This window comes from Microtus pennsylvanicus, chromosome 16, assembly GCF_037038515.1.
Source record: "Microtus pennsylvanicus isolate mMicPen1 chromosome 16, mMicPen1.hap1, whole genome shotgun sequence".
Lineage (NCBI taxonomy): Eukaryota > Metazoa > Chordata > Mammalia > Rodentia > Cricetidae > Microtus > Microtus pennsylvanicus.
In genome coordinates, this window is record NC_134594.1 from 30,583,773 (window position 1) to 30,609,032 (window position 25,260).

The window sequence follows — 25,260 nt, forward strand, 5'->3', positions numbered from 1 at the left end:
ATAATAACATGAAGGTTTTAAAAATCTGGCCGTTGAACACCAGAGATGAATGTACATCGGGAGGTCAAACTGACAGTTTGAGAAGTGAAATTGAAATCAGATGGAAATGCAGAATTCACAGCCGACTTTGCAAATATTCAGCTCGCGTGTCAGCTGCCAGATGATTTCAGCTGTGCATGAACATCTGGGTATCGATGAGGAAAAAGCTAGAGAATGAGATGTCCACAGGAAACTCGGGTGTCCGCCGAAAGCACAAAATACACAGTGTCGGAACCTGATTCAGTCTCTGAAAAGGAGCAAGGAAGGTTCACGCATTACAGAAAAGATGTCCAGTCTGTATTAGAGAGTGAGTATTAAGAAAGAGGCAGTCGGTGTTCAAAGCCGCAATAGTCTTTGAAAAGCACCAAGCTGGTTTATTCTTCGGAACTCCCTCTTTTAATTCAGAAAGAGTACTTGGTGTTTGCTTCTGTCAAATCCCTGACTCGAGTCCTTCAGAGTTTTTTCTTTTTGCATTCTAGGTTAGCTTCTTGTCCATGTTAATTGCTCTTCTCGGACAAGTCTACCTCACCCTACCTGAATACTTGTGTGCATAAAGGGCTAGGACATGGGATGTATGTTTCATGAGCTTTACCACTAGATGGTGATGGAGGCCAAATCGCAGCCTCCTGCTGCTTTGTTACCGGTTGAAATGTAAAAATTTGTACATTTTAGGAGTGATTCTTAGAAATCATGAGGGATACATAAAGATTGTTTTATATTGTGCTGAACTCAGTGCCCTTTTGTGTAGCGTCTGCCCGGTAAGTGTTTATAATGATTTGTTCATTGGCTTCTTATGGAGTTTAATATCTCTCTCTCTCTCTCTCTCTCTCTCTCTCTCTCTCTCTCTCTCTCTGTGTGTGTGTGTGTGTGTGTGTATTTAATTGGTCAATTGATCATTAGATTTTTCTGTGTCCTGTCTTTAACTTTGTTTTTTTCTGATATATTTCCATATTGTGATTATATGATTTATTGAATTAAACTGCACAGTCCTGTATGTACATGAAAATTCTCCCTCTCTCTCTCCTCACATCTCTCTCTCTCTCTGTCTTTCTCACACACACACACACACACACACACAGAGGCATACACACATTTTGTTTTGAGTATTTAATCTAAATTAATGTGTTTTCCTAGGTACTCTGTCCTTGAAGCTTTATCTGAAAAAGAAATACTGGCTTAGTGTTCATAATGAGTATTAGGAATTTATGAAGTTCTCTAATCAACAGTAAGTAAGGTTAGTTTCTTTGAATATCAGAATTTTTTAAAAGGTTAATATTTTATTTTGATTTTATAAAAAATTAAAATTTTATTTTGAATCTCTACATGTAAGAACGAGTGAATATGGCATTTATCCATGTGAGAGGATTCTGAAATCTCATCCCCACACTTGGCAGCTATCTGTAATCCAGAATCGGGGGTCTGAAATGCTCTGAAGTCTGACATTGATGGCCCAGGCGCCGCCATGTGATGGGTGGCAGCCAGGGCAGAGGCACAGCACACAGAGTATCCCCAGGATGCGTGGGAGGTTGTGTGTGAAACTGAACGGATTTTGTGCTTACACTTCAGAAAATCCTGAAGATACTCTGTCAGCTACAACACAAATATTCCCACACCCAACGCGTGAAATCTGAAATGTTTCCGGTCCCAGAGATTTCAAATAAAGGGTTCTCAACCCATGTAATTCCAAAGCCCTAATGAACACTCTATTTCCTGATTGAGGTCACTTCAGAACTGCCATTTTCAAAAGCCTTCAAATAGAATCACTTTGAAGAGAACTTTGTGTATGCTCTCCAGCACTGATGCTGTCGTCTGTATCCCTCCTGTCACTATTACTGTTCTATAAGTTGTTAAATCTTGGTCCTGGATAAGTCAGTCTCAGATATTGATGTAAAATGTGCATTGCAATTTAGATAGATTTTATCATATGACTTTTAAAATGAGGATAATCCTGCTTAGCCTTTTTCTGAGTCAATGCTTGGAGGTATGCCATTGGTTTAACAATACCATTTCAGAGAAATATGATCAACCTCACATTAAATAGCTCCAATAACCTTGAGGGTGTCCAATCTAGAGATAGTAACTGAGATTTAACATACTTGAAAGACTTCTTCAAATGGAATCTGGAATCACAAATGAGCTGAAGTCTGGGCTAGAGCATCCCGTAAACTGCAGTGTTACATAGAGTCCATTGATGCCATAAAGAAGCCTTTCTGCTCTCTCGGGTCCAGAGGGGCTGTGCAATTAACATTGCCCTCTAGTACTGAAGCTGGTAATGTCCCTGAGTTCTCTGACTGGGTCCTGTGGTGTGGTGGAGAGAAGTAGAGGAAGCAAGGTCAGGTTGGACTGAAGGACTTTTCCCTGCTGCAGTATAGTTCTTACTTCGTTTCAGGGCAGCTGTCCCTCTTCCTGGTCGTTCTGGGGAAAGCAGGTGGAGGCCTTCATCTTCCGTCTGCTCTCACGAGCTGATCTGAAACATACCCGTGTTAACCTGCTTAGTGTCACACAGTTGGTGCTGCTGGTCACCATGCCAGTGACCAAACACGGTAAATAAAAATAATTTACTTGCATGGCTGTTTCATTTAGGGAGTTGAAAATCTTGAGAGATTAGTATTTTGATAAAAGGTATCAGATCTTTTATCTCCTTTCATAAAAACTCCTGTGCTGAAATTGTCGTGCTTCCTACATAGTTTGGAGTCTTTACACTGTTCTGGTGCCTATCGACGGCCGCCATCATGCTGCCGTTCTTGCTCAGTCCTCAGAATCTGGTAATTTTCTAGAATGTAAGTGAAATACAGTAGTCATTTCTGTGTGTCTCTTTTCTCTGTTAACTACAGTGCTTCTTTTGAATGTGTGTATGTATGTATGTGTGCACATGTGCTAATGTGAATGCAGGCATGCATGTCGCAGCATACATGTGGGGGTCAGTGTTTGCCCTTGTTCATTGCTGTCCGTGCCCAGTTAGTTGGGCTGTGTCTGGGGATTCTCCTGTCTTTGTCTCCCATGTTGCTGTAGGAGATCAGGGATTACAGGGGTCTGCTACTATGCCTGACTTCATCTGGGTTTGCTCAAGTTCTTTTACCCACTGAACCGTCTCCCTGGTCCTACAATGTCTTGTAATCAGTAAGCATATTTTAACCCTGCCTATTAAGGTTTTCTCCAGCTTCTGGTACAGTGTCAAAAATAAAGCCGGGGCTGGAGAGATGCTCAGTACAGAGAGACACTTATTTCCAACCCTGAGGACCTGAGTTAGATCCTAGAGCCCACACACAGGAGGAGAGAACAAACTCCAGCAAGCTGTCCTCCGACATCCAGATGCATGCTGGAGCATGCACAAATTCCCCACGCCCACACGCAAAATAAATGTAATAAAAAATTAAAATAAAAAAACAGGTGTGACCCCCTGACAGGACTAATACAGCTTTGAGAAACAAGTTGTTCAAAGTGTGTTGTTGGCAAGAGGAGAGAAAGTAGCCCAACATTTAAATGACTACCGATGGACTTTTTGACATAACTTAGTGAACTACATTTTTCACCTTACAGTAGCATAGTTAAACTGTTGATATTCCTATTGGGCATATAGTATAGGGAATAATATTTTATTAATGCATTGTTTTTATTGAAATAGAAGTGATTTGATGACCATTTGATAAGCAATATACGTCTCCATAGCTTCTCATCTACCCTTATCACATGAGCATGTAAATACATCATAAGGATGAATTGATGGCAAATATTAATTCAGTGTTTAGCAGAACTCTTTGGACTATCCAGCCACACACCTTCCTCTAAAGTAGCTTACCCAAAATGAGTTAGTGGATGGTGACATCAGTGCATACTGTGAAGTGCAGGGGAATAATCCCTCCTGCCACGCCCCCATTGCCCCACTGCATATGCTTGTCATGTGTTTACGGCTTCAATAAGCACAATGAAGAGAAACTGGCCATAGGGTCCTAGGTAGGCAGAATTCACAGGCTTCTGACTCAATTGTTGCTCAGGTATTGAACCTTGAGAGTTCCCCATGCTGCGAGCGCTCTACAGTGACGTCACAGCAGCAGTGAGTGTGTTCCAGGGAACAGGCACAGACATTTACATGGCTAGGCCTTGGTCTGCTCATCGGATTGTTCTGAAGTTCTCCCAGCTCCACTTCATCCCACATATTTTTTTTTCATTTCTTAATGTTTTTCTTTGTTCCAATTTATGCCCTAATATCTGGCCATTTTTATGCTTAGGGAAAGAGTCTGTGGTTTAGACAACTTTCAGCCGGGATAATAAAAAGAAACCTTTATTTACACATTGTACACATTGGTAAGAGAAGGCCGGCTGGCCTCTGGTCCCTACACATCAGTGTAGTCATAATAAATGCGCACTTCCGATCTTCGGACGCTTTGCAGTGATCTGATGCTCTCACTCCTCGTCCTTATGTTTGATTTCTTGAACAACCTTCTTGAAAAGGACCTACACATGAAAAAGTAAATGATTGGATCCAGGCACACATTGCAGGCAGACAGGAAAAGCGTCATTTCTTTGCAGTAGTAGAGAATCTTGTGCGCTGATTCGTCTAAAAGCCTGTCTAAGTGGCTGAAAGTGAAGGGGATTCTGCACAGGTGATATGGCAGGAAGCAGGTGAAAAACACAGCCACGACCACGCGGATGCTCTGGTTATGCTTTCGTTTCCGGCTCGACTGACTTATGAACTGCCTGCTGGATTTTTGGATGTACCTGGATATTGCTATGTAGCATCCAATCAGAATCACCAGCACAGCCACAAACAAACAGCTGTCAACGTAGGTGACAGCCATATGCCACTGGGCTCCCAAAGGACTTTTGAGTGTCATGCAGTCATGAATATTTTCCTTAGTTGGCTGAACGTTCGTTAAGATGATGTTTGGCAAGGCCAGAACAGCCATGATCACCCAAACACAAATTGATAAAACTTTGGTAAAAGTTATGCTGTACATGCGAGAGTCACCAAAAGGCTTTACCACCTTTAGATAGCGGTCGACACTGATGAGCCCAAGGAACACGATGGATGTATACATGTTTGCGTAGAACAAAACTGAGGTGTATCTGCAGAGGATAAACTCGAAGTACCAAGGTCCAAATCCCGCATCACGGACTATTCGGAATGGGAATGTCAGTGTCATTATGAGGTCAGCTACCACTATGTTTTTGAGGTAAAATATGAAGCTGGTTTTATTCCTGATGTGGAAGAAGATCCACACAGCCAGACCATTCAGCAGGATGCTTGCCACAAATATAACTAGGTAAAGCACTGGCAGGATGATGGTGTCAAATTCGTTGTGAAGGGTGGAATTCTTCCCATGTCCCGTGCTTGTGCTGTTTGCAGAGTGACTGGCTTGACTGTACAGCTCATTACCTGCAGAAGTGGAAACATTCATGTTAGTACAACCGCCGTCTTTAGGGCTGAGCTGATGTTCTCAATGTGCCCATTATCTCAAAGATTACAAAAATTATTCATGTGTATATCTGGGTCTCTGTTAAGTGTGTCCTGTGGGCGTGACAGTGTCTACAGAAGCTGGAAGAGGGTCTCTGGTCCTCTGGACCTGAGGCAATTGTGAGTTCTTGACTTGGAGTCCTCTTGTGAGCAGATTCCCCTGGGTGAGCCCGAAGCACTCTTAACAGCCAAGCCATCTCTCTAGGCCCTGATCCTGACATTTAAAGTAGAACCTGGTTATTGTTTTGAGTGACTGAATAATTGGTGACCTCCCCTTCAAGACCCTTTGATTCGCTGTGACAACCTATTGAAAATGAATATACTATATCCATATAAAACCCTGGTGTTTAGTTCAATATCGGGTATTGTTACACATGGAAGCAGCAGTACCTGAGGCAGAAAAATTGAAGTTTACCGGAATAATAAGACAGAACATAGACATTATATCAGTGTGTCCTTTGATACAGTCTATTCCTTTATCACTACCCAAGCTTTAAGCTCTGCTGTCACCCAAAACCACAAAGTGAACTAATAAAGCACTCACAATCCTTAACCTTTGTTTCCTGAAGATTATGTAGGGACCGTTGTTGGAAGTGGAAGTGTGGTTTTGATTTCTTTTTTCAGAAAACAAAAATCAGCTTTCTTCTTAAGTGACAAAGGCCAGAGTAGAGCTAGCTCTAACTTGTGGATTCTGTTAAATCTATTCTCTCTTTCCTAGAACATAAGCTGTGAGTAGGTATGGCATCACTATAGGAAACCTGGTTTTGGATTATGATTATCTACAGATACTATATACTATCTAGTACATTTTCATTAAAGTAGATAGTTATGAAGATATGTAAGTCTCTATAATTGAGTAAGAAGCAAACTGATTTCACATTTCTGTTAGTGTACAAATTTATTATCAAAAAATATATTGTGTAAAAATGTGTGCAAGAAAAATACGTGTAGGCTGCTACTTTCGTTGATATTTACAAGATTAGATTATACCTGCTCTGCTTGTTATGAATTTGCAAGGATCCTTTTTTTTTTTGACCTTTTGATGCATCTGATGGAAGGCACTCTAACACCAATCTGTTACTGAGCTGATGAGATAGCATGCAGGCATTTGATTCCTGCATCAAGTCTCCTGTGGGAACTGAGGGAAACTTGCAGTTAAATGAGGGGTGCAAGGCTCCAGTCTGTGCTGCAGACCATTGCTCCTCTTCGTGATGTCATGCTGGCTTCCCAGGACTGCTCCAGCTTGGAGGTGAGCTGCCTGGTGTAGTGTATTCCAAAGTAGAGCCTCTGAGGTTGAAGGACAGAGGTCTATTGAGCAGTCTCTACCCCGAGCAGCCTCCTGGTGCTTGCCCTCATTTTTCTCCTTGCATTCTTCTCTGCACAGGAAGCTGATGCTCTGGAAGCTCCTGCCTGTCCAGTTTCCCTTGGAGCCATTTCCTCAATAACTCTTTCAGCTGTTTGACAGACAGCATAAACCATCCTAGCTTACAAAGTCATGGTTCAGATGTAAGGGTATAGGGAAGGTCATTTCTGATTGCTTAATCCCCTAGTTAATAATAACTTATCTTAATGATATTTTGGGATGATTTTTGTTTAGGGAACAGCATGAATTTAGCTCTTATTTTCCCACATAGCTGTTTATTATATATTGTTTTCTTTCTTTGAAGAAGTGAAACGGGAAAGGCTGTTCTGATGATTATAATCCAAACACAGGTTCTTAAATTACCACCTGGAATCTAAGTGTGGCTTCTTTTTTTTTTCAAGAGCTGTCTCCCCTTTCTGATATTTTCTGTCCCTTTCCTTCCTTGCTATGTTTTTAAAAACTGGTTTTCCTGGCCTAAATATCCCCGTACAGGTTAGTAATTTATACCTAGGCTTGCCTGTTAGGAGACTGATGGTATTATTAAGCTTTACAAGTTCAAAACGCCTGATTCAGCTGCCCTCTCTCTCCGGCTTCCAGTTGGAACTGTTGCCCCGCTTTGCTGTTTCTTTACCAGAAGATCCACATCAGCATTTGAAGCCATTAAAAGCCTAAGAGGTGCAGCTCTACTGAGCTTTAGACAGCTACTTGAATTGGTTTACCTAGTTAAGCTTTACCTATCACTGTCATCTTCCTGGGGAGAGCACTCTGGGGAGCACAGGAAGCCAGGTAGGTTTTAATCAGGGTAAAAGTGCTCAGCTGAGTGGCAAAGCTTATAAAGGAATAGCGATGTCATTTCTGGAAACTATGTATGTTGTAGCAATCATGTATGTGTTGATTTTGAAAGCCCTTGTGAGTGTTAATACAATTCAGTAGCTTTAACCTCCTGGGTGTGGGGTATTTCGGCTGTTAGTATTGGCTCCTCAATCTGTGTATACCCGCTGTGACCTAGAAGAACACATCCTTCTGTTCCAGTGTTCTGGTAGCTGCTTGTCTTCTATATATTATTATTATAATATTCCAAGGCATAATTATATAGACAAGCACTCTTATTAAATGATAATGTACCTAGCAATTATGGTTAATATTAAAGGTAGTCTTCAATCAGAATATCAAAAGAAGTCTTTGTACAAGTCTATCTTATTAAAAAACAAACTAACAAGATAAAACAAACAAATCAACCAACCAAAAAAGCAAAGCAGAGTCGAAAGCAGAAGCAAAACCCTGAAGCATGAGTGACTTCCCAGTGGTCCTTGGCCTGTTCTGTGGCTTTGAGACAGTCTGTGTGGGCATTTTGATTGTGCTTGCTCACAATATCTGCCTTAGCTCATGATCAGAATTAATCTTTTGGAGTCTGGGCCTCCCCAGTTCCATGGGGGTAAGCCTAGCCCTGGTTAGTACTTCATTCACAAATTCCAGATGTATTACACAGCTTAAACGAATGAGTAGTTAAAGCCTCTTCTGGGCTAGTTTTGAAAATCATTTAATAGTAGACAACTATGGTACCTAGGTAGCAGGATAAAGACCACCTGTGTGCTGCTCTGAAGGACTCCAGAGCTTCACCTGGAAAGTAATTCCCCGCAGCAGCTCACGTCGTGTGTTCTCCTCGGTCCTTCAGATCTCCTGGTGGGGATGTAGGTTTACATCCCCATTAAAAGGCAAAGGCTTTTTTTTCCCCACTCATTTGGTTTCATCATGTTATTCTTCCAGTAAAGAATGCAACCAATTTAGGAACCTCCTTCAGTACTTTAGAGCTTGGCCATTCATGAAGAAAATTTAGAAATGACTTAAAACAGAAATACTGTGTTCTTACATGTTCTGTGCTTCCTAGCATGGCATTCCCTGTTTATCCTGGCACTTAATATAGGATGATGGTGGAGAGGGATTAGCAAGAACTCCTTTGCTGGTCACGTCTCTGCCTTCTCAGCTAACTTCAGAAATGCAAAGACAAGCTGGGAATCTAATCCCGTGGTTGTTTTGATTCCTGTACGAGTGTGTTTGGGGTGGTGGTGGTAGAGAAACCTTGAGAGCATATGTGTGTACATACCAGATATCATGCTATCGGTGCACAATGGCCATTCTCCACTGCACTGCCCTTGCTCTAGTCTCACGTGGGTCACATACCATGTTGGCCAGACCAGACAGACGTTTTCATCACTGTCACCTCCGTCCTTACGGGGTCCACTTACTCTTAGAACGCCCTCTTCTGGAGTTGCCGTGGGAGTGATGGCCACAGCGAGGCAGAATCCCAACACTGTTGCCTTGGGTGAATCTACTCTGCTGCTCACCGGGGTGTGTCACTCTGACACGGAATATTAAATTCTCAACATATGTCACTGCCCTACCCACCAGATGGAGTGAAATAATAAAGCCGTATAAATTATAGGTTGTCAAACCGTGCTACAGAGGCCCTTGTGGGATCATCTTCTAAATAATTACCTAGTAGAGTAGGTCGATGTTGCTTTTGGCCTCCTGGGGAGCCTCAGTACACCTTGGTGTAGACTATCAAATGAGGAAAGTAATATGTACTTTATTTTGGGTTTAACGAATCTTTCTCAAATATTCTGTTAATCCCTGTCCTTTTTAAAGATAGTGTTGAGACTGGCTAAAGTTTTAAGTCAGTTGTGGCAAGGCTAGTTTACATTAGTGATGCTATCCCGGATGGCTGGAATGAGAAAAGGCTTTCAGTTGGTTCTGAACTAAGGCTTCCACAAGTCATGTTAAAATACTGTTCCTTTGCACTTTTGTCTTTAGCTTACTTGGTAGTTTTGCAAGTGTCAGGTTGAGCCCCATTCTCTGGTTGTGATGTGCTGTAAGCAGAGATGCATGTCAAGAAATAGTTGGGGACAGTTGAGGCACAAGTTCAGCAGAAGTTATTCCTGGTTTGATTTCTGGGGAGAAAACAAAAAAACAAAAAAAAGGAAGAGTTTGTAAGTACCTTACATAGATAATGTTTTTCTTTCTGTAAAGACAGTAAGCCACAAACAAGATATTGTTAAGCTCTGTGATTAGAGAAACAACATTGTGGATTTGAATATTCTAGCCACAGAAGAGTAATCTGTATTTGTGTCTTTCTTCAGTTTGCTGTGAAGCATGACCATGTCTGTGTAGTGTCCTCTGGATGCCACAGTGTGTCAAAAAGTTGCTCAGTATTGTGTGTGTGTGTGTGTGTGTGTGTGTGTGTGTGTGTGTGGTAAAGATTTGGATGTTTATTCTAAAAGTAATGGGAACAAACAGTTAAGTACTAAAGAAGGAAATGACACCAAAAATATCTTTTTGGTTTCAGAGCACCATGGCAGGAGTCAGTTCTGGATGTTCTGCTTGTAGTTCTTCTGGAGGGAGAGGAAAGGATTTTGGAGACACACATATGAATTTTAAGGGTGAAGTGATGACCTAGATGTCAGAAATATCAGGGAGTACGAAAGGCGAATCTTTCGATTTTTCTTAGACTGATGGGCAGATGTTTATTTCAGTGGGTGTTTTCTTCTGTATCAGCTTTGGTTTCTTAAATTCTTTATCAGACAGATCACTCATGTAAGCTAGTAATCTCTCTTAGCTTGTGTAAACACACTCTATCCTGTTGTACACTAGTGATGTGGACAAGACATATATTCAGAACCTATGCCTATTGTTAAGAAAGAACACATCTAACAACATTGCTTCCTCTGAGAACTTTGTCAGGCATTCCAAACGTGTGATAATCACGGAATCATCTCGGAAATGGAATGCCATCCGCAGTTCCACAGGAATTCAATAAGGACTGTGTAAAATAAGCTCTTCGGCCCTTCCGTATATTCCCAAATCTCGGCCTTTCTGTCTTCACTTTATTTCTATATCATATCCCTAAAAAAATCCCGATCACATAATAAATGCATATATAATAAGACTGATATGTAATTACAGGTGGTTATTTTTAAAAACTCCAACACTGATATGCATAGGTATTTTAAAATAACATTATTAGATTTGTTTTATGCCTGCATGTATGTCTGTGCATCATGTGTGTGCGTTGCTTATTGAGGCGAGGAGAGGTGTGTGCACTGTCCATGGAGGTGAGAAGAGGATGTAGGATCTGAGCGACAGATGGTTATGAGCTGCCGTGTGGTACAGGAAGAGGAGCCAGTGCTCTAAACTGCTAAGCCGTTTCTCAAGCCCATATATGGGTGTTTTATAGATGGTGATGCATTTTGCACTCTGTGGTCTCTGGAGGTTCAAGTTTTGCCTGTAAACTAACCAGCCGTGTGACCTCTGATCAATCCATGTGAGCTTTTAAGAACTGGACTGACAGCTCTGTCAAATCTCCGTCAAGACTCAAATGCACATGAATTTATGTAGCTTCCTCTTAAGTCGATTTCCATTAAGGATTTCGTATCATTTGAATATTTGCTTTGTTAAATCTCTGTTGTGCTTTTCCTCTCAGTACTAGGCTAGAAGAATTATCTCACTGGGTTTGAGAGTTTGCAGTGTAGTACATTTGTGTAAATCCCTTTTCTGGCCTTCAGCTGCTTTACAGAAAGCACATGTTATGCAGTATTGTACATTTCGAAAACTTATCTCCTGATCCCACTCACCCCCCCTTTTGCATTCTTGAGTTCCTATCCTTCTCTTAGGTGTTGATCAAATAGAGACGGCATCATGAGAGCTACTTTGAAAAGCATGCTGTTAAAGGAACATGTGCCCATGAGTAGGTTCCTATAAGGGAAGTCACATTGTTTCTTATGAAAGGAAACCATGTGGGACTTTTATGACCCCTCCCTGATGCTGTTCTCATGTTCGAAGCTCATTCCCGAGTAATGTTTGCTGAGCTAGCAGGGCAAGAGCGCTGTAGGGCTCAGTGAGTCTCAGCCTGCACAGTGAGTGGAGTCCTCTTTCCGGTTGGCAGTACTGCATGCAGCTAAATGCGGATGGTGGCAGTGGAGGGAAGAAAAATATTATTCCTTCAAGTGAGAGATCCCTTCCTTTCCACCCCAAACTAGCTCTTTGGAGAAAGTGGGCAACTCCCAGCACCTGTAGCTTTTGGAATACCCCCAGGACCTGGATGCAGTGGGTTTCAGAAGGAACTGGTTTTGGCTACTGGAATACAGATGATTAGGGATTTTAACATCTTCCTTGAGTGCCGTCCTTTTGTTCTTTCTAACGCAAGACAAGGAGGCAAATCCTCGCTTTTAATTGCCATTTTAGCAAATGTATGGGACAGAAATCTCTTTAAAATATGTTTTTGTCCCCAGGTCGTGCAGTCTTCCTTTTCCTGGTTCCTTTCCCTTGGGAGTCCTAAGAAAGACACCTGACCAGTGGGCACAGAAATGGGAGTGGTCGAAGTTGTTTCCATTTCGCAATTTCTAATGGCATATTTGTATTGAGAATGTGTGGAGAGGTTTTCTGAGTTTCTCTTAAGAAGAACACTGTCCATTTAAGAAAGGTCAAAATATTTGCCTAGCTGAACATTTCCTCGGCAGTTCTGGAACAAATAGTCAGCATCACTGTGGCTGCCTGAGAAAGGGAGGACATCAGAGAGCTGACCTGCTTCTGAGGAGCAGCCCTAAGGGCATGGGGTGCACACAGGGGTGCCAGAGGCTTTGGGATTATGGGAAGACAGTGATGTCATATAGGCCAAGAAGAGCCCTGAAGAAAGGAGGACACATGACTAGACATACGCCATGGGAAAGTCAGATGACAGAAGAGAGCTCAGTACTATTGGATGGAGTCCTGTCTGTCGTGCTGGGAGGCCTGACAGGGGAGGGCAGTGGGGCAGATGCCTGATGACCCAGGGCAGAGTAATGCAGGTTTGGCGAAGAAGCAATTGCAGACAGTTCTTTTACTGTGACTGCTATGGGAAAGAAAAAGAGAAGGCTAGAGGTGGAGATGTGGAGGTGGGTATAAAGGAGATAGGTATAAAAGCAGTTCTTTTTTTTTTGTTGTTCTTTTGGTTTTTTTTTTTTTTTGTCTTGTTTTTTGAGACAGGGTTTCTTTGTAGCTTTAGAGCTTGTCCTGCAACTAGCTCTTGTAGACCAGGCTGGCCTTGAACTCACAGAGATCCACTTGCCTCTGCCTCCCAAGTGCTGGGATTAAAGGCATCTTTAATCCCACCACCACCTGGCAAAAGCAGTTTGTGTCATTGAGTGGCTCTTACGACTAGTGGAAGAGTTTGTGAAGCATTCCATTAAGTGCTTGTCATTGTGAAATTATGTTTTCCCAGTGTAAATAAAACAAACAAACAAACAAAAACCAAATAACTTGTCCTGACTTCTAGCCGTGCGTGGTGATGCAACACAAAAAAACAAAGATTTGATTTAATTCCACCTTTGTTGCTTTTCAGCTTCCTGACTCTCCATCCTCTCAAATGTAAAATGAGTATGTTCTGTTCTGTTCTGGGGATCGCAAACCAGGTCTCATTCTACACAGACACCAGCATAGTTGCGCATGGTAGGCTTCCTGCTGTCCATCCGGGACACGGAGTTTTACTTAGAGGTGGGCAGCAATGAGTCCTTGCCCTCTGGTTTGAGCTGAGACACACGTGTGGTTTGTAGCCCCAGCTGGAGTTTTCCCTTCCTTCACACTGTCCCAGTCTCATCTGTGTGCCTCCACACCGCTCGGTCTGCCTCTCGGCCTCCTGCCTCCGTGAGTAACTTCCTGTGGCATGCCTGCAGCCTCTGCACATCCCAGCCCTCACATCTCGTTATAAAGATGGCTTCAGGTGTAGTCAAGGGCTGCGTTCCAGACGAAATCAGTCATGGGTGGGACTCCTGTCCTGCCTCCTACAGCTCCCCTAGCTGACAGTCGATGAAACCGCTGAAGAATGTGGTGTCTGTGGTTGCCCCACATCTCACAGCTGTTCCCGCGTGAACCAGCCTGGGTGCTCACAGGCCTGCTCTCTTCAGCCACCGGCTGGCACCATGCCTCGGCTAGTTGACTGCGTTTTCCTTCTGGCTGTTTTCAAACGAGGGTGTAAGGAAAGGGTTCTCATATGCTCAGGGCTTTTTACTTGTAGACTCTTGAACCCGGGGCTTGGATTTGCCAGCAGTCTCTAGAACAGCCCCGTGACCTAAATATTTTATCCTCCCAGCCCTGTAGGAAGATAAGTTGAGAGGTTCTAATTGCCTTGCCCTGTTTCCCACGGCACATCCGGGGCATAGCTGGAAGTCCTGTCATGTCTGATGAGAGCTGGTCACAGCTCCTTCTGTACTGTGCTAGGGTCAAAATGAAGAATTCATTTTAAGGGCTAATTTCATTGTGCCAGTCAGGAAGTTGGATGGGGTATTAGGTAGAAGGAGGAGTTTGTTTTCCTACCAGGCATGAAGGAATTGCTGGAGTCTAGTTTGGTGCTTTTTTGTTGTTGTTGTTGTTGTTGTTTTGTTTTGTTTTTGGCACAAACTCTATTACATGGATCAGGAAGCATCATAGAAGATTCCGGATGGGATCTCTCCTGGCAGCTGAACTGAACTTCCGCAGAGTAGGCACACTGGGCATCAGCCTCTTCTCCCTGATGGGAGGAGTTCCTGCCCACAGGTGCTGGCACTCCCTGGTCCCCCCACCCCCTGTCCTATGAGCATTGTGTCTCCAGCCCACAGGCACCTGATTGCACAACCCTGGGTCTGCTGCAGTGACAGTTTACTCCTCCTGTGTGGCTACATTGAAACCCTAGATGCACTTTGATCCCTCCCCCACTCCTGATTTCTCTTGCTTTACATTAGAATGCTGTAAAATCCTCCCAGTTCAATAACCACCCCCCAAAAAAATTGGATTCAGGGAATCATATTTTTCATACCTAACAGGTGCTCTCATTTTCCCAGGTGTTTCTTGGGGCTGCCCTGTGCAGACCATGCGGCTGGTAGGCACTGAAGTTCACACCTAAGACTTTGCTTCCTTTCTCCCCGCCCCCCAGCAGTGGAGCTGGACTTGGCTTAGTTCTCTACTGTGACCCTTAATGTAGGTCAGGATCCAGATCCTAGTATTGAACTGCTTTGATGGTGGGGAAAATGGGTGTCCTGCTCTTCTTACTTTACAAGTGGTGGAGCAGGGGCCAGTGATGGAGACAGACCTCTGCTCCCTGGGTGCCTTGATGGACGTCCAGAGAGCATCACCCGTGTGGGGCTGTGGAGTGCTGCTGTGGGCACTCGGCCTTGTAGTCCACGCAGCCCTGATGTGCTCTCAGACTTGTTGGGTTGGAGCTCAGCCTGGGTGGGGAGCTGCTTGTTTGAGTCAGGGAAACTCCCTTCTGGGCAGGAGGAACCTGCAAGTGTGTCGTGCTAGACCACAGCTACGGGCTTCGCAGATTGCATCACCGCCCATCTGGTCGCAGTCTGGAAGGTGACTGCCTGTGAAAGGCTCACTCCCTAGGCGCAGTTGCTCCTGACAAAGTTTTTACGCTTGATGTTGGTGGCAGTGGTCCAAAGTGACAGAATGTGTCTTTGTCTCTTTCTTGTTCTCTACTCTGCAGTTTGCTCTCAGGAAGCTCACATCTCTTATCTGTAAGAATTTCAGTTTCAGTAGGTTTTTACTTTCTTTGCTGGAAAGTTCGAAGTCTGCCAGGCATTTAGGAATACCAGTGGGGGCCTTACATTGCAATGGTAAAGACAGAAGAACACACAAGTACCAGGCCCAAAGCCTCTGTAGAAACGGGGAAAGGAAAAACAACAACAACAAAAAAAAAACTTGCTTAAACCCTGGAATCATATCACGTAAGAATACCTTCCAATTTAATGGAAGTGGTATGAAAGAATGAACAAATAGGAATATTTCCCATAAATTAATGCGCAGCTGAACACCTGGGAAAGAAGAAAGTTACCTCACTGGTTCTGAGTCATGTCTTTTTGTAATGGCATTAGGTCACTGTATTTAAGTGTAATATTATTTACATTAATGGAACAGTTACCTAACTTAAGAGACCATTTTCATTTGCTTTCTTCCTTAGTTTTCTTTAACAGCTTGGGCATTCCAAAGCGAGGTCTTTAATATGAGCATCCATTATACTTTGTGTCAACATCCAATCTTCCCCCGCATTTTGCGTCTCTCACAGAAACCGAGCACCCCATCCCCACAGGTACATGTGGGTGAAAACACAAAACTCCTTTCTTGCTCACATTTCTCTCTCAAAGTAATTCCTACTTAAGTATCTTGTAAACCTGTAGCACTTTTAAGTAGTCATTTTTAAAAGGATAGTATATGAATAAAAAGAATTCTTCTGATTGTTACTATAAGCATAGAAACTTCCAGTTAGAGTGAGGAACCTCTCTGTTTACTATTCTCATCTGCTGAGTTCCTGACCCTACCCACCTGCCTTTGGGCAGCCCTAACATGCCCCCTTCTGTCCTGGAACTCCCTCTTCTTTGTCTCCTAGGTAGGTTATTGATAATTTTTAAGTCTAACTTATCTGCCGTCACCTTGAAGTCCTTCCTGTTCGTGCATCATGTTTTTGGTACCTGGGTTGTTGCCTGGTGGCCCATTCCTCCAGCTGTGTATTCTATTTTTGTAGTTCTCTAGGCTGCCTGTGTGTTCCTGCAGCCTTCTCTTAGGAGGGTCTGACCAGGATGCCCGAAAGCCCAGAGTCATTGCTCAACAAACATTTGCTTAATGTTAGGATCACAAGGAACTTGGCTTCATGCTGACCTAATCCTACATAGGTGGGCGTCTGCCATTCTTCCTGTTTCCCTGGGAATATCTTCCAAGTGAAAGAGTCCAAGGAATGACAAGCTAAGAGAACAGGGGAAATGGGCAGTTTTCAGGCTGTGAAGAAGGCTTCTCAGATAGACCCGAGCAGTCTGTGCTCCTGACCAGCTAGCTCACTGAGGAAGGACTGCAAATTTAAACACAGGTACTCACTCCAGACAATGTCAATGGGAGAAGCTGTAAGGAGGAAGAGGCCCAGATTGCTAAGGAAACAAAGCCAGCAGCTGAAGAGACAGGAGCGATATTTGGAACTATCCCCAGTCTCTGTGCTAACCAGCTTCTAGTGAGCCAAACACATCCAGCATAGATAGATGATAGATAGATAGATAGATAGATAGATAGATAGATAGATGATAGATAGATAGATAGATGATAGATAAATAGAATTTAAAAATAAAAATAAAAAAGTCAATGAAATGATTTCTAATGATGCTCTGTTATATGTGTAGAACAGAGCCTGGCTAGCATAATCATCATCCGAGGCTTGATCCAGCAACTAATGGGAGCAGATGCAGAGACACACAACCAAACATTAGGCAGAGCTAGGAGAATCCTGTGAAAGAAGGGGAGGAAGGATTGTAGGACCCAGAGGGGTCAATGACACCATAAGAAAGCTTACAAAATCAACTACTCAGGGCTCATAGGGGCTCACAGAGACTGAACTGACCATCAGGGAGCCTGCATAGGTCTGCCCTAGGCCATCTCCATATATGTTGTGGTTGTGCAGATGAGTGTTCTTGTGGCTCTCCTAACATGGAAGCAGGGTGTCTCTGAATCTTCTTCCTGCTCTTGGTACCCCTTTCATCCTACAGTCCTGATATGATGGTATTGCCTAGTCTTGTTGCAACATGATAATGCCATGTTTGGTTGGTATCTCTGGGAAGCTCAGCTTTTTCTAAAGGAAACATGAGGAGAGGATCTGGGTAGAGAGGACATGTGTGTGTGTGTGTTTGTGGTGGGGAGACTTGGAGGAGAAGAGGGAGGGGAAACTGCAGTTGGGATGTAATGTATGAGAGAAGAATAAAAACTGTCAAAATGTAATAAAGTCACACTCCATAGAATCGTCTTTTAAAAAGGGAGGGGAGCATAACCCAGAGGGCCTGATCTGAGTGAGTAGGGAGTGTGGCCTCATCTGCAGGAGCAGTTACTCTCACACCTGATTTCATTGTGAGGATTTTGCCTTCCCATTTCTCTCTGCTTTTCTGCTAATCCTTATAGGACCTGAAGCTTAGTTGGTTGGCACCTATTCCAAACTTTCTCTTCATTTTTATTAACTTCCTCTCACTTGATTCCATTTTCTCTTTTAGTTGAAATTTATAAGGCTTATTTTTGATAATATAGAGAACTTTACAACTTAATCATTATGTTATAATTGATTTGAAATTTATATTTCTTTGGGATCTCTGAACTCTTTTTTTTATTGGTGATGGTCATAAGAAGGCACTTTTTATTGGTTCCCGTGCTACTTTTAAATGATTCAGCCTATCTGGGGCTAAGGAAGTTTTGAAAGTTAGAATCATGTCAGCTAGGGAGAAGGAGGAAAAAGTTTTTTTAGAGTCATATGAAGAAGTCGTAAGGTGAGCACATCTGAGAGAGCCAATGTGCCTCACCACATGATCTTCCTCTGCCACTTCGGAATGGCTGTGCCTGCACTGAACTTCCTGTCGGTACCTGCAGGCATCGGGTCCTCATTCCTTCAGTGCTCACTACAGTCTCAGGTATTGTACAAGACTCACGGGAGAAAGTTCTTTCTATTCTCTTTACTCAGAAGCTTCCCGTTTTGGGATTCCAGTGAGGTGATCAATATTTAATTCCTTACTCCTGTTTCCTATGTAGGTACAATTGTTTTCAGCTTACTCCCACTGTCACATGGATAGGGATGATGGAATTTGGCGAACTCACCCTTTATCTGTCTCCCTTTTAATATGTCTGTCTGTCTCTTTGTCAGTCTGTCTTCTGCCTGTATATCCCTACTGTGCGAACTGTTTACACGTGTGTGTTTGAGTTCAGCCTTGTGCCTACATGCATGTTCTCCTTTGAGTAGAGTTAGAGGTTGGTATTGAGTGTCTTCTTCAATTGTTCTCTATTTTATTATTTTAGACAGGTTCCCTCACTGAGGTCAGAGTTTACCAACTTGTCTAGACCAGCTGGCCAGAAAATTCCAGTAGATCCATTTATCTCTGCCTCAATAGTGCAGGCATGACTGAAGCATGCTGCCATGCCTGGCCTTTTATGTGGCTTCTGGGGATCAGAACTCAGACTGGCAAGCACCATGCCAACTGACCATGATCCCCCTTTCTTTCTTAAATTTCATTTGAACATTCTTACATATTAAGCCTCTCTCTCTCTCTCTCTCTCTCTCTCTCTCTCTCTCTCTCTCTCTGTGTGTGTGTGTGTGTGTGTGTGTGTGTGTGTGTGTACATCCATATGTATATTTGGACCAGGCAGAGTTTAAATAAAAGGGATAACCCTGTGAGTCTATTGGAAGTAGTGCTTAGCTGTCATGAAATTGAGTTGTTCATGGAAGAGGAGAAGGGGACAGCATGGGCTATGCATCCTTTTATGGTAGGTGTCCAATGTGTGTGTGGGGGAACTTTGAGGTAGTGGTGCTGGCTTTGTCACACTGGGACAAACACTGAGGTAGATAATTCTTGAGAGTCTCTTTCAGATTAGAAAGGGAAGGGAAGACAAAGCCAGCCCCGCCTCCCCAAAGGCTTAGTGTACCAAGGTGTGTTTCTCTCAGGTGCCTGCAGTTTTGAATGCTTGAATGGCTTCTGCTCAGGCTGGCTAATTAACTAGTGACTGGCTGAACTGTGGCTTCATATTCGCTGTATACAGAGACACAGCACCATGTCCATCCAAGAATGACTGTGGACACTTGTGTTTCTACTAGATACCATTTCTGGTTTTCAAGGGGAAAAAAAAATGGAGGTAGCCTTTGAAGTGTTACATTGGTGACTCTCGACACAGAACCAATAGGATTGTGTGGTTTTGTTTGTTTTGGATTTTGTTTAGCATTTTGGTTGTTTTCGCCCAGAAAGTGGGATGAATCTTTTAGGTGAGGGGTATACGGAATGTTGGCGTGTACCAGATTTTTGTAGTTGAGCTTGCTAAAGTGGTCAGAGTGGTCCCTGCTGATGCTTTGATGGAATTACCCCTCTGAGATGGTTCCAGTCTCCCCCGGTGCTATTACGGTACACGTGCAGTATCTTTAGATACCATTAGATCTTTGTTTAGTGATTTGCTTTACCTCACTCTTTTGGGTGTATGGCTCCCTGTCTAATCTTGCTCTTCCTTATCCTTGCAAGCTCACAGCTTATAAATAAAACTGAAAAATACAGCTGCAGTTTCTTCGGTTGTTTTAGCAAGCATCTTACAGACTTAACTAGCAACTTTCCGATAACTGACTAACAGCAGATCTAAAAGAACACCGTTCTCAAATTGAGATCTCCTTGGACAGTTCTGAACCACGGCAAGCTGTCACCCCTCTTAATACTTCCGTCACATCTTCACAGTTCCACGTTCAGACAACAATGAGAGAACTCTCGCTGGAGTTACCTGAAGACACTGGATTAGCCCTGTAAATCCTGAAGGATGACAATGTGCCCAATGATGACACATCTTCTTAGTGTTCCTCATTGTTCTAACTTAGTGACCTTTCCTTAAGTGGTTCGTCTTCTGACTTATTTATAATCTCTTGAGTGTGGCAATCATGAGAAGGCGTGGAAGTGCAAGTCACCCACCCCAAAGAAAATGGCAGCCCTTGGCTCGTCCCACCCAGAGGCACTTCATGTTCTCAGCCTAAGGGTCAGCCCCGAGGGTTAGTGCTGGGATCTTCAGGAATGCACCAGGCATCCTGTGAACACTCTTATTTCTTTGACTCTTTTGGAAGCTCCTTTGGTCTAGTGATCTTGGGTTATTTAGTTTCTGTTCTTCTTTGACCTTGTTGAGAAAGCCAACAGAATCATTTTCAATAAAGGGTATTTAATAACAGACGGCTACTTAACTCACAGATTGGAAAAGTAGAGTTTTGCTGGGTTGTCTGTCACCTAGGGATTTCCCTTCCTTGATCACAGATTCTTTTCAGGCTTCAGACAAAAACCCTCTAGCAGCCCAGAAGCCTCTGCTTCAGTCTCAGGGACAACAGTGTTAAACCACAGGGTTCAGCTAGCAGACTAATACTTCTCAATTATTTTACGTATATTTTAACATATTAAATTACACTATGTTCTTTATTAAAGAGGTCTTTGGTAGGGTAGGTACCTAACCGTCTGCAGAGACCTTCTGCAGTGCTCAAAGGAGTGGAAGAGGCATTGCCATGGCACAGACCCTTCATAAGGATGCTAAGAGATTCTTCTAGGTGCTGTAAGAACTCTCCTTCCCACTTTGTCACTGCAGAAGTCAAGGCTTAGAGATGTTCTGTCTGCAAATCTGTATATTCGGGCCGCCCATCCCTTTATTCCTGCTCCCGGAGGAACACAGGATCTGGAGGTAACCCATTCTGAAGCCTGTATTCACCATGCCTCTCCTGCAATTGTTTCCAGGTGAACTGCTGTTCAGGTCAGATCATAATCTGGTACCTCCTTTGAGACACCTAGGAAGCATTATCCTGTAGTATAGAAAATGCTCAACACAGCGAGCTGGGTCTCATCTGATACCCAAAGAAGAGAAACAGTAACTCGTGGTGAGTTCGGCCAGAACTGAAACCTCTGGGGAGAGAAGCAGGCTGAGTGTGGCAGGAAAGGTTCCCAGCATTTGCTCTTTATGCTGTGTATGCCTGTTGGCTCTCTGGACAGCCCAGACAGCCCAGCGAGGGAATCGCTACACAATCATCACTAATGAGTGGCTTAAGATGATGGCTTGTGTTAAGTACACTAATTTTGTTAGATTTAAAGACCATTTGTTAGAGTTTGGTAGACAAACCACAGGACTGGCAGAAGTAGATAGAAAAGGAGATGGGGGGCTGGGAGCCTCAATTTTGCTTTAGGTTCTAAGAAAGCTGCACGTTCAGCGGTAGAGGTCTGCACGTCTTCAGATGTGGAGTGAGGATGTCCTTTGTTGAGACAGCATGTTGTTCAGTATTCAAAGAAGAGGCAAAGGGGAGAAAGGGAAACGTGATGCTTGCGAGTTAGAAGAGAGGGCAGGCTCAGACGTGATATGTAGCTACAGTGTTCTTACTAAATTACTTGGGTATGGACTTTTCAACTTAGGCCACTAAGGTGTGTTAATAAAACACAAAATATGCCAATTCTGTACTGGGTAGAGAATAGACGTTCTTTTTCCACTTCTGTTTCCCATTGGAAGGTAGCCCTTTTGAAAATCATGGCCAAGTGAGATGGAAGCCAGGCCGTAAGTACCGGCCTCCACCTGGAAGCTTGAGTCTGTGTGCACACTGATGTCAAGCTGCATCTGTATTTAACAGCCGGGTCACATTTCCCTCTTATCTGGGCCTCTGATGTTGACAGCTTTAAGAGCTGCAGCAGGTCCTGTGTTTGCATTGTAGAACCTCCTAGCCATGCTCAGTGGAGCACACAGTAGCAGCATCCATATCGACTTTACAGAACAGGAATCTGAGACTCAGAGAGGTCAGGATTTGTTTGTGCATCGAGGAGCTGGCTAGGGAAGAAACTGGGGCAGACCTGTTGCTTGCCCTCTGCCTCCTCTAAGGAATGCTGCTGTTTGTGGGGAGCCTTGTGTTCTTTGGTAACCAGCCCCCATAGATCAGCGTTTCACTTGTTGTGTGGGCATCTAGAGGGCCAAGAGAATTCCAGTCACTTCATTTTACCTGAGAGGAAAGGAAGTGACTTGGCAGGGGAACCAATTGCTTTGGGCACTGTCAGCCATTAAGCCCGTGTATTCTGCTGAGTCCCAAGTTTTCTAACTAAACCAAAACTGCAGTTCCTGCATGTGCTCTAAAGATCTCAGAGGGTGATCACTGGGGTTTCACTTCACTGCCTGTCCTTCATCACTCCAATACCCCCTTTGCTGGATCTGGGGAGGGGTGTGTGTGTGTCTGTCTGTGTGTCTGTGTCTGTCTGTGTTTCCTAAGAGTGGATGGTCATTTTAGAGTCCTGTGTTAACTTTCTGTGTCTTTCTTAGAGACAGTATGAATTATGTTTGTTCCTTCAAGAATGTGGATGGAGCCCTAAGGTCTCAAGAAGAAAGCGAAGCAGAGCAGCCGACTCTACTGAAACAACCTGAATCAGGACATTGATTCCAGCTTAGCTTTCTTCCCCCACACTTCCAAAGCTGTAATCCTTCTCAGCGAGCCATCTAAGTTCCACCTCCCATCTTCCATGATGGCTTTCTTTGCCTTGGCGCCATCCTTAAATATGGAACTCAGTAATTAGATTTCCCCTAGTCCCTTCTCCCAACCCACAAAAGAAGGAGGATAGCAGCAGTAACCTGAAGACAAGATCCTGCAAAGGGTCTCGGAGAGTGTCCTTGACCCTCATTTCCACAGGGGCAAAGCCAAGGAATGAGACAGTCTTAGCCTCTGCCTTGTCCTACCCATAGATTTACTACTCTCAGGCCAGATTGGTTGATGTTCCCAGTGCTATAAGGAATGGTTAATGTGCCTACCATGAAAGAAGATTGAGTTTGAGAATGTGATATAAAGTTCTCTCCTTTGGTACCATCCTAAAATATGAATCAGAAAGTTACTCTACCCTGGGCTCATCGGTCACTTAGAGTCATTTAGAAGAGGCGACACCCGCCTGCTGACATTGCACTTTCCTCCCTGCAGTAAGCATTTCTGAGGGAGTTTGCCTTGCCGGGGAGCAGAGCCGGCTGCTGTTGGCCTGTTTGTGAGTTGCCTGGCAGTTTTCTCTGGGCTTCTCCTGACATGTTTTAACATGATTGCTTAAGGCTTCAGGGTGAGGATTGCCTGTTCTTTGCTGGAGAACGAGAAAACCGCGAGTCTCTTTGAATCAAAATGAGACAACGGAGACAGAAAAAATACCTTTTCTTTTGATTTTCTTTAAAACACTATCTATAAAAGCATTGGGTCTTGGGAAACAGGAGCCACAAATATGGTCTTAAAATCTGTGTTTTCACCAAATAGACATGACTACCAACACGTCTCCGCTTTTGGAGGCACAGGTTCTGCCGGACAATGGGCAACACTGTGACCTCGTCTCCAGGGTGTGTGTGTGTGTGTGTGTGTGTGTACGTGTGTGTGTGTGTGTGTGTACGTGTGTGTGCGTGTGTGTGTGTGTGTCTGATTCAGCCCTCATTCCAATTTGTACTTTTTCTTCAAACTCCGGTTTAAGGAGACACACAGTTGTATTCTTAACAGTGCTGTATGCTACAAAACATTGCTTTTAAGAAAAACAGAAAAATAAAAAACAAATAAGAAACAAAACAACTTCATTTACCTTTCATTGCGGTGGCCGGCCGGCTGTTCACTTGATACACTGTCTTCAAGTTGAAGCAGGCTCCTCATCTCTTAAGCAGGAGTAAATCTCAAAACTAAGGTTGGCAGCGAAGTAGATTCTCTGGTAAAGCGTTGGAAATCTGCATTTTCTGTTGTTGTTGTTCTACCTGGGAAGGTAGGTGGGCGCTCTGCGGCCCTGTGGAGATTGTCCTTTGGGGCACCTTCCAAACCGACCTGCCCACAACAACTGGAGCAACTTGCTCGCTTGCTAATGTATATGACTCACATTGGAGAGAGATGTGGAGACCGGGGAAGAACATTTCCTGAACCAACAGGAACCTGGGATGATTCACCTACAGGGTACTCAGAGGGCCGGGTCAGTGTCAGAGTCCAGAGAGGGCCTCACTAATTAGCTCTGATGTTCAGGTTTGTGTAGATTTTTATTATTAGGTTTCCTATTGATATTTAGAAGATAATCTGTTTTATCACCATTCGCTGGCCAAATTCACCATTAAGAGAAATAAGAATATATACATAGACATTCATAGTATAAGCTTGCACACATGCATATGTGCCTGCTTGTATTTGTGTGTGTGTTTGTCTGTGTGTGTGTCTGTGTGTGTGTGTTGTATGGTGTATGCACATGAGTATTCTTGTCAGGCTCAAAAGTAAGCTCCTTTGTACACTAAGCTATCTTGCTGGCCCAAGAATTTAATTTACTAAACGGAAATCCTTCAAAAACACAGCTGCAAATATCTTGAGTGAGACTAGTTGTGATTGTAGTAGTAATTGTTAACTTTGAAAACCTGAAGTTTTACTCCAGTCTGATAAATTCTATAGACCGGTCTATATACACAGACACACACACACACACCAGTACAACTATTTAAAATATTTTAAATTGAGCTTAGAGGACAAGTTAACTGACAGTCTTGAGTGTTATTCTTCTCAAAAGATAATTCCTTAAGATGATCATTTGTGGACTGGGTGTGATGGTGCATGCCTTTCATCATGGTATTCTAGAGGCAGAGGCAGATGGAGCTCTTGAATTCAAGGCTTCCTGGTCTACATGGTGAATTCTGATAGCTAGAGCTACTTGGTGAAATCCTGTCCCTAAAATATATAAATAGAAAAACAATAAATAAGTTTTAAGTAAGCATTTCGTCTATTTCTTATCATTGGTTTACTTTTTAGAGAAGATGTCCATTTGTTACAGTTGACCTCAAGCTTCCTGTGGAGCTCAGCTTGTCCTTGATTCTCTTGATTCTCCTGTATGTTAGGATTACAGATACCACGTTATTTGAC

The 25,260-nt window shown here is 43.4% G+C and overlaps 2 protein-coding genes across 12 annotated transcripts in view; one reads left to right on the forward strand and one right to left on the reverse strand.

Moving 5' to 3' along the window:
- Med12l (mediator complex subunit 12L) overlaps positions 1–25,260 on the forward strand; it is a 305,880-nt gene that overhangs the window by 181,454 nt on the left and 99,166 nt on the right. The window lies entirely within an intron of this gene.
- Gpr87 (G protein-coupled receptor 87) lies at positions 4,374–9,707 on the reverse strand. The gene is made up of 2 exons (XM_075950613.1): positions 9,674–9,707; positions 4,374–5,416 (listed from the first exon to the last, which is right to left on the reverse strand). Exons 1-2 carry the CDS (start codon positions 9,705–9,707, stop codon positions 4,374–4,376), a joined length of 1,077 nt encoding a protein of 358 aa, XP_075806728.1.

What these genes read in the sequence shown, in the direction of transcription:
- Gpr87 (XM_075950613.1), bottom strand. Translation starts at nt 9,707, where the DNA reads ATGGGGCTCAACCTGACACTTGCAAAACTACCAA. An exon ending in GACACTTGCAAAACTACCAA is followed by an intron (nt 5,417 to 9,673) that starts GTAAGCTAAAGA and finishes CCACTTCTGCAG; the next exon opens with GTAATGAGCTGTACAGTCAA.